This window comes from Barbus barbus (assembly GCF_936440315.1).
Source record: "Barbus barbus genome assembly, chromosome: 36".
Classification (NCBI taxonomy): Eukaryota; Metazoa; Chordata; class Actinopteri; order Cypriniformes; family Cyprinidae; genus Barbus; species Barbus barbus.
Genome location: NC_136714.1, coordinates 25108939 through 25119027, shown reverse-complemented (window position 1 = coordinate 25119027; position 10089 = coordinate 25108939). Strand labels below are relative to the sequence as shown.

At 40.9% G+C, this 10089-nt stretch overlaps 1 protein-coding gene across 3 annotated transcripts in view; it reads left to right on the top strand.

The window, feature by feature from the left end:
- Positions 1–852: 852 nt before the first annotated feature.
- The window catches only part of LOC306855761 (formin-binding protein 1-like), a gene marked incomplete at its 3' end in the record, with an annotated part of 85616 nt that continues 76379 nt past the window's right edge, over positions 853–10089 (top strand). For 2 of the 3 annotated variants that reach the window (XM_079394619.1, XM_079394614.1), the window contains exon 1: positions 853–1220. In XM_079394619.1, the coding sequence (XP_079250745.1) occupies positions 1197–1220 (24 nt within the window). In that variant the 5' untranslated portion in view covers positions 853–1196. The remainder of the gene's footprint in view (positions 1221–10089) is intronic. The other variant, XM_079394611.1, reaches the window with a different exon arrangement.

The following is a 10089-nucleotide window of genomic DNA, read 5'->3' as shown; positions in this document are numbered from 1 at the left end:
TTCATTAATGTTTTAATAATAATAATAATATCATTAAAATATTTTAATATAGTTTTTAATATAATTTATTGGTAAGTTGTTTACAAAGGTTGTGGCTCCAGTGGATCAATCTCACTAACTTCATTATGCTTTTTATCTGCAGACCTTGAGAAACATTGAAGGCGTGTGTCTACTAGATGGCGCTGCAAGCTTGTTTTTATCCTGACAAGCTTCATCTGCAGCTGACAGTATTCACGTGCTCCTGCCAAAATTACATTTCATCATTGTTTATGACAGTGCATTGCAGAGAGGATTGCAAATGCCTGTTAATATTGTAAATATAAATATTTCAAACATATTTAAGAGTTTTGCCAAAATGTAGAGAGCTGATCTGTGAAATAAACTGACACAAACCAAAATGCATCAAATTACACTGAACAATATTTTACATTTAGCATTTATTACAATGTGTTGTGTCATTTTGTTCAGCCTACCACCCACCTGCCTAAAATATTTTAATTGCATAATTACGAGACAACGCACTTTTTGTCAAACCACTAATTGTAGACCACATTATATGCTTGCTATATATTCATGCGAATATGTTACATGATCATAATATCATACTTTTTGAAATATTAATGAAATATTTATTATGTATAAAACACTTTTCAGCACCCAAAAGGGAACATGGCATACCATGAGAAATAAAAACTTGTTAAATAACAGCTTTTATTGTTTTGAACAAGCTCGCCATCTGTCCAGCGAGTGAATTATCATCACTTATCGATTTTTTTCCGATCCTTCTCAGTTCTCCGGCGTGCGCGCTCCCACCAGTGCAGCTGTCACCGGGGCAGCGAGGCGCGCTCCCGTGCTCTGCGTCTGTCTCTCAGAGAGCACGCGCGCGCGTGAGAGAGAGAGAGAGTGTGTAGCCTATTTGGGCATTTGAACATCATGCTTCTGCAGTTTCGTGCCGTTTTGAGGAAACGTGCGTGCAGAATCGCTGCTTTTTAGGCGCCTTTCTCATACCAGGAAGAAAGAGAGAGAGAGAGAGTCAGTGCAAGAAGCCTCCGGAGACACACACCCACCCCCCACGCAAACACACACACACACACTGCGCCTTCACTCGCGCAGAAGCCGAAGAGCGAGAGACACGGACTCTGTTCCGCTCCTGTGGTACGAATCGTGGATTAATACGCGAAGAACGCGCGGAAACCATGAGCTGGGGAACCGAGCTATGGGTGAGTTTGTACCGTGCGCGACGGGGGTCGATGATCACGGCCATGGACTCTGATAACGGGTTCATGAGCACTGTGCGTAAAGCCAACCCGCTTTGGGAACGCCAGTGCATGTGAACAGAAACTGCATCTTATACTGAGAATGTTTATAGAGGTATACAGAGTGTGTCCGTGTATATATAACACATATATAATGCACAGCAATCGCATAACTGCATCTCAGTGTATTTGTAGCATATATGTTTACATATATAGATATACAGTATTTATATATGCACATTTATATATTATTATGCTGTATATTTAAATATTAGTAATATATGTTTTACATAGTATATATGTAAAAAGTGTGCATACATGTGACCCTGGGACCACAAAACCAGTCATAAGGGTCAATTTTTTTAAATTGAGATTTATACATCATCTAAAAGATGATGAGTAAATAAGCTGAAATATTGAGAAAATTGCATTTAAAGTTGTCCAAATGAAGCTTTTAGCAATGCATATTACTTAATCAAAAATGAAGTTTTGTTATATTTGCGCTAGGAAATTTACAAAATAACTTCATGGAACATGATCTTTACTTAATATCCCAATGATTTTTGGCTATTGCTACAAATATATCCGTGCTACTTATGACTAGTTTTGTGGTCCAGGGTCACATATATGCATGCCTAAATACACTTTCTATGTAATTTTATATAGATATGCATTCTAGACTAGAATGTCTAAATAATATATATTTTTTTAGAAATGATGTTGCATAGCCAATATTTATTTAGTCATTTAGCAGATGCTTTTATCCAAAGCGACTTACAAATGAGGACATAAGAAGCAATCAAAACCAACAAAAGAGCAACAACGTGCAAGTGCTATTACAAGTCTTGGTTAGCCTAAAGCAGTACAGATTATTATTATTATTATTATTATTATTAATTTTATTTTATTTATTTAAATAAAAAGACATATAGATAAAATAAAATTAGAATAGAGAGTGCTAGAGTTAGAGGGTCAAATAAAGATGGAACAGATGAGTTTTTAGCCGTTTCTTGAAGATGGGTAAGGATTCAGCTGCTCGGATTGAGTTGGGCAGGTCATTCCACCAGATGGGAACAGTTAAAGAAAAAGTCAGTGAAAGTGTTTTTGTGTTTCTTTGGGATGGTACAATAATGCGTCGTTCACTTGAAGAACGCAAGCTTCTAGAGGGCACATAAGTCTGAAGTAATGAATTTAGGTAAAGGGGTGCAGAGCCAGTGGTGGTTCTGTAGGCAAACATTAATGCAATAGAATTGGCTGGAAGACCTGCCAAGAGAGCATTGCAATAGCCAAGTCTGGACAGAACAAGAGCTTGAACAAGGAGTTGTGTTGCATGTTCTGAGAGAAAGGGCCTGATCTACTTAATATTGTATAATGCAAATCTGCAGGACCGGGCAGTTTTAGCAATGTGGTCTGAGAAATTCATCTTATCATCAATCACAACTCCAAGGTTTGTGGCTGTTTTTGAAGGAGTTATGGTTGATGAGCCTAACTGAAGGTGAGATTGTGATGAAGCGATGGGTTAGCTGAAACTACAAGCAGTTCTGTCTTAGCTAGGTTGAGTTGAAGGTGATGGTCCATCATCCAGCAAGAAATGTCTGTTAGACACGCTGAGATGCGAGCAGCTATTGTCGGATCATCAGGATGGAATGAGAGGTAGAGTTGAGTGTCATCAGCATAGCAGTGATATGAAAAGCCATGTTTCTGAATGACAGAACCTAGTGATGCCATGTTGACAGAAAAGAGAATTGGTCCAAGAACTGAGCCCTGAGGCACCCCAATATAAATCTATATCCTTTTTATAAATATATAAATATTCAGAAAATAGCAGATATTTTCAGTAAATATAAAAATGCATTGATGACCCCACTTTTTAGTGTGTAGTTGTGATTGTGTGTATACTAGTGATGTGATATCAATGTAGATGTTTAGATGGGTTATTTCTGTTTGTGCTATTGGAGGTGAACCATCTTGGCCTCATGAAAGAAATTTTCATTTTCTTCAGCCTGCTGTTACTTGTTGTCACACTGGTGTCTGTGCATCATCTCTAGGGCCTGTTGTACTTGTCCATGCACCTCAGGGTATTTTTAGTCCATAGCGGTTGTGGTGCGGAAATGTCAGCCACACTATCTTGTGTATTGTGGTCCAATGCAATGCAAATCTCAACATTAAAAGCAGATTCTGTAACAAATTATTTTAATAGGAGAGATCATAGCATGTCACAGATGCCCAGAGCAACTTTAAGATATCAAAATCAGACATAAAGCCCGAGACACACTGCACGATTTTGGGCTGTCCCAGATGAAAGATTGTCATCGTGAAACAATTATTACGAATCAGAAATCGCCGCCGTTGTTTCACGATGCCAGTCTTTCATCTGGCACAGCCCAAAATCGTACAGTGTGTCTCGGGCTTTGCATATAATAGTTATGAGTAATTCAGCTTATGAAGCCTAGGATGACCTGACATCTTAAATATTTGAGTATGATTTAATATTTAGCATAAAATTACCAAGATTTAAAAGATTTCTAGGCTTTGACTTGGTTTATAAAGGTTAAACAACCTCTTTTTAAAGTACTGGTTTGTATGATACAACATTGCATTAGTATGTGAAGTATATGCTATATTAATTGGCATCTGTCTATCTGTCTATCTGTCTGTCTGTCTGTCTGTCTGCCTGTCTGTCATCTATTTAAGGCCATTCAATCTATCTGATAGATTGAATGGCCTTAAAACCTTGAGACACTTTAAACTTCCGTATAAACATTTATCTATATTGTGAAAAGTGCTATACAGAAATATTTGTATTAATATTTGTTTTTCAAGAGTCTGATTTAATGGGCTTTTTGCAGGTCAGGCCGGAGAGACCCCTGATGCCAGGGGCCCGATTGATCGCTAACTGAATCCTCACAGTCTTTGTTTGTATTGATCAGCTTTTATAGACTGTATGACAGTGGCTCGGTGACCTGCGCTGAGCTGTGTAATGTGATTGCTGTGTATTTTACTGTCCTTCTGTTGTTATTCACAGAATGAGAATCAGTCACATTAGAAATCAAGAACTAGAGTTTGTTAAAGCAGTAAGAAAACGGTTAGAACATGATGCATACTGGAAATATAGCGGTGTATTTACTATCTGACTAGTGCATGACTCACACACACACACACACACACTGGTTTCCATTTTTTGTGCAGGGGACTCTCCATAGGCGTAATGGTTTTTATACTGCACAAACCGTATTTTCTATCGCCCTACTCCAACCCTACACCTAAACCTACCCCTTACAGAAAACATTCTGCTATTTCAGATTTTCAATACACTCCATTCTGTGTGATTTAAAAGCTTGTTTCTTCATGGGGACCTAAAAAATGGGGACATTTGGTCCCCATAACATGATAAATACCAGGTACACACACACGCACAGACACAAAAGAGCCAAGTAACCAAGGAGGCCAGTATCGTGTCACAACCGTAAGCTGCCGTCTGCCATGTTGTGGATGCCCACTGGCACCAAACCAACATACATAAACACAAACCTGTGGAACGTTCTCTTTATCTCATGCATACTCTACTCTTTCTTTTATTAGGTCCTGTTGATTGTATTTTCTCTATTCAGCAAACTAAACCTAAACCCTCAGCAAACATGCAATGACCCTTTCTTAAAATCAGCAACTTCCTGAGATGAGCAGAATACTACTTTTATGACTTCTCCTATATAAAGATATGACAAAAATAGGAAGAGTAGCCTGCATGTGGATGTGACTACGAATAGAATAGCATGCAAACATACTACTCTTATCTTTGAAATATAGGAAGTACAGTACAGTTTGCTGTTTTTTTTTAGCATGCATGAGTCCAGAGTTTTTATCTGAAGTAATTTTCGGTAATAAAAAAAAACAACTAAAGACTAAAGCAAATTAGTAATGCTGTCTTGGCAGCTAACTGAATTAAAATAAGTTATAAAGTAAACAAACTGATTTTTTTAAACTAATTAAAACACAACTAAAATGCAGTGCAAAATAACTGCAGTTTCCAAGTTTGCAACTTGACACCACTTACTTGCAACATGTGACAGCAATGTAGCATATTGCTGTTTAAAACGGTGTTTTATGATACTTACAATTTCATATAAAAACTGTTTATTGTACACTAATATTCCATTCTGAGCACTGTATTGTAAACATGGAAGCGTGTGACTGTTGTTGGATGCTCAGTGAAAGCCTAGCTGATAAAATCTCATAATGACTGCAAATTTTCTCTTTCCTGCTTGTATAAACACACGCGCCCGGCTAATGAGATGTTGAGTTGTTATCATTTCAACAGTTTCTCATTGTCTTTCATTTCTTCATCTGTTTAGCAGGTGAGCTTTTTCCTACTTCAGCTTTTTGCTTTCGCCTCTTTCCCCCACATTTTCTCATTCTGTTTGTTCTTTCATCTCTTTTGTCTGTCTTCTCTTGGCTTCAGACTGTGCAAAGCGACTCCCGCTGGGAGTCTCTGTTGTAGGAGAATCAGATCAAATGATTCATCCTTGCTGATCATTTAATCTCAGTGATTCAGAGGATCATCCCTGCTGATTCACTAGTGTTGACTCAGTGAGTCAGTAGGGAGTCGATTCATACAGAGCAGTGAAAAACAAGTGGTACAGTGGCTGTGAGGACTGTGACTGTAATTGGCCACTTGGTTACAAAAATCTGGAATGCTATTGGCTGTTTTAAAGAGGAATGCTGGAATGTTATTAGCCCTTTCTTGTTTATTACAACCACAAAATGGCAATCCATACCCTGTAATTTCACTTATTAGATTTTTGTGTATGCGTGTGTGTTGCATGACTAGTTTTTCTTACCCAACAGGCTACAACAGAATGCAGTGTGACCAAAGTAGATCACTAAATCCTTCAAAATTGATCAGTATATTGTGCAGAATAACTATTCCAGTGCAATGCAAGTGAATGGGGACTGGAGTTTTTGAGCTACAAAATGACATAAAAAGCACAGTAAAAGTAGTCTATATGACGCATGTGGGATATTTGATCTCTTCTGAAGTAGTAGAGTACCTTTGTGTGAGGAAGTGAATTATATTTCAGCAATTTTACACTGCATTTCCCTCCTCTGAAGTGGACAGTCTCATTTGCACTTGTGTTAAATTTAAATATCGTGCATCAAAACACATGACAAGTGTCAGTCTGTCTCTCGTGTTTCCCCGCCTCTCGTGTCCATATTTGGCCTTCCTGTTCCTGTCCTCGTTCCATGTTCATTAGTTAATTTGTCTTCAGCCCTGTTAATTGCCCCGCACCTGTTTCTGTCCTTCCCTGTTGATTTCCTAGTGTTTATAAGCCCTGTGTTTCCCTGCCACTGTGTCTGGTATTAAACGTCATATGTGTTCGTTGATACCCCAAGCTCCCTGTTCTATGTTCCTGGATTCTAATAAACCTCTTTATTGGATATTTCCGTGTCTCCTCGCTCCTTGTCCCGAGTGAAACGTGACAGAATACCGGACCAACAGTAAGCGGCGTCCGACATTTTTTGTTTCCGTTTTGTGAAAGTTTTTTGTTTGTTCCAGTTTTTCTCTCCATGGCATGGATGCCGCCTCCCGCTTCGCCGCCCTGATCCACGAGGGTTGTCCCTTTTATGAGTTTGCGGAGACATTCCACAGGATCGCCGCGGCGACGGTGTTTGATGATACAACTCTGAACAAGCTTTTCTGGCTCGGGGCAAACTACCACCGTCCCGTGGACCTCTTGGAAGCGTCCGGTCCCGAGCCAGCTCGCCGTCGTCCGCGGCTCTCCCGAGCCCTTCGCGCTTCAAAAGCGCCCTCCTGTGCCTGCTCCTCGCAGGTGCACTCCTGCGTCTCCGCTGGTCCCGTCCAGCTCTCCTGCTTCTCAGCTGAGGCCGTCCAGCTCTCCTGCGTCTCCGCTGGGGCCGTCCAGCTCTCCTGCGCCCCCAAGTGTCTGCGCTTCCAGAGTGCCCCCAGGTGTCTGCGCTTCCAGAGCGCCCTCCCGTGCCGGCTCCCCGCACGTGCCCTCCTGCGTCTCCGCTGGTTCCGTCCAGCTCCGCGCCGCAAGAGCGCCCGACAGAGTCCGCCCTGCAAGAGCGCCCCACAAGGCCCGCTCCTCAGTGGCTCCCAGGGGGGAGTTTCCCAAGAAAACTTTGGGGGGGTAAGAGGGTCACAGCCTGTGTGGCCGGGCCAAGGGCCAAGGCCACAGAACCCCTCGGGCGGTCCGAAGAAATAGGGCCGTGGCCTCCCGAGTCCCCTGACCCGCCATGGCCTCTCGAGTCCCCGGTATTAAACGTCATATGTGTTCATTGATACCCCAAGCTCCCTGTTCTATGTTCCTGGATTCTAATAAACCTCCTTATTGGATATTTCCGTGTCTCCTCGCTCCTCGCCCCGAATGAAACGTGACAACAAGAGGTTTGACTTCTATGTACTAAATGAATTAAACATAAATTATTCTCATTTGTGTTGTGACTATTCATAATTGACATCAAACCTGGGTAATTTTTGAAGATGAAATGGGAATGCACCAGTCCCAATTTATTTTAGTTGTACGGGAAAAAAAAGAGCAGCAGGAACATTCTGCAAAACGTCTCTTTTTGTGTTCAACATCAGATAAAGTTTAGAAAGACATTAGGTTGAGTAAATTATCAATACATTGTCATTTTTGGGTGAACTAACCATTTAATGAAAGTTTGGAAACAAGGGCTGCACTTTTTGTGGGAAAATATGTGATTTTTATGCTAAAAATTAAGATAAAAATTTGTGTTTTTTTTATTAATTACATTTAATTTAACTAAAACTTTTTTAATTAGTAGTTTCCTGTGTTTGTTTGTAGGGCTGTAATATAAAAATATTATGAATAAATATTATATATAAATACTAAAATAAAAATAATAAATTAGACAAAATAAATATTGCTATTGTAATATCCCAATGTAAAATATTTTAGGAAAGTATTTAAGAAAAAATATTATCTTATATTAAAAATATAAATAAGTATTTATTACACACTGTACCTTTAAATCTGTTCTCTCTGCTTTTACCCTTGAGTGTGTCGTCCTGCAGTGGCTCTATAATGAAGAATGGTTCTACTGTATCTCCATCCTACTTTACAGTCCCTGTGGGTGTGCATGTGTGCGTGTGCGTGAGAGATATATGGAGTAAGTCCTCAATCTCTTCAGTGTATGGAGAATGATTAGCGTGTGGTTAAATCCAGCGAGGGTGATGGGCTCGTTCTGTGAGGAGAAACAGGAATGTTAAAAGGGAAAGATAGATATGTTGGAGGTGAAGACTTGTGTTCATTCTCGTGTCAGAGTGCTTGCGTTAGTGAGAATAAAAGCAGCGCTCTGCTCTTTCTTTGTGAAACGCTCGCAAAGATAAGAAGGCTCACGTATGACCATGTGTGATTCATTTATACAGAAAAACAAAACTATTTTCACTCAAGTAAACTTCACAAACAAAGACTTTGTAAAACAATCTGTTTTTTGGGCCCCTGTATCTCTGTACTTACACACATTTCATGATTTCTCTCTGTCGTTAGGAGTCTTGTTAGCGGAAGGAAGTGGCATGACAGGAAGTGATGTCGTACATCCTCATTAGAGGCTCTGTTGCACTGAATTTGTGAGGAGCTTCAGCTTCTCTCATTGTGAAATTGTGAGAGCTCTGAATGACTCAGTGTTTAGGTCTTAGTTTGTAAGCTGTATTATAGGTTAAGCGTTTCCTCTGTGAGCCGCACCGCTGAAGAATGTGGTTCTGAGAAACAGTACAACTCCAACCATACATAATGACTGTTTTCATCTCTCTCTGTAGCAGTAAGCATGAATCATGAGCAGTCCTTTTGGCACCGGCTGATGACATCATCTCGATACACAGTGGCACTTCCTAATGACATGATCCCTTTGGAATGCTGCTCTGTTATTGAGTTTAAGATTATATTACGTGCAGTTTTATGAAACAACCTCTCAGGTGTTGTGCAAGTGAATGGGGACTGGAGTTTTTGAGCTACAAAATGACATAAAAAGCACAGTAAAAGTAGTCTATATGACGCATGTGGGATATTTGATCTCTTCTGAAGTAATAGAGTACCTTTGTGTGAGGAAGTTAATTATATTTCAGCAATTTTACACTGCATTTCCCTCCTCTGAAGTGGACAGTCTCATTTGCACTTGTGTTAAATTTAAATATCGTGCATCAAAACACATTACAAGTGTCAGTCTGTGTCTCGTGTTTCCCCGCCTCTCCTGCGCCCCCAAGTGTCTGCGCTTCCAGAGTGCCCCCAGGTGTCTGCGCTTCCAGAGCGCCCTCCCGTGCTGGCTCCCCGCACGTGCCCTCCTGCGTCTCCGCTGGTTCCGTCCAGCTCCGCGCCGCAAGAGCGCCCGACAGAGTCCGCCCTGCAAGAGCGCCCCACAAGGCCCGCTCCTCAGTGGCTCCCAGGGGGGAGTTTCCCAAGAAAACTTTGGGGGGGTAAGAGGGTCACAGCCTGTGTGGCCGGGCCAAGGGCCAAGGCCACAGAACCCCTCGGGCGGTCCGAAGAAATAGGGCCGTGGCCTCCCGAGTCCCCTGACCCGCCATGGCCTCTCGAGTCCCCGGTATTAAACGTCATATGTGTTCATTGATACCCCAAGCTCCCTGTTCTATGTTCCTGGATTCTAATAAACCTCCTTATTGGATATTTCCGTGTCTCCTCGCTCCTCGCCCCGAATGAAACGTGACAACAAGAGGTTTGACTTCTATGTACTAAATGAATTAAACATAAATTATTCTCATTTGTGTTGTGACTATTCATAATTGACATCAAACCTGGGTAATTTTTGAAGATGAAATGGGAATGCACCAGTCCCA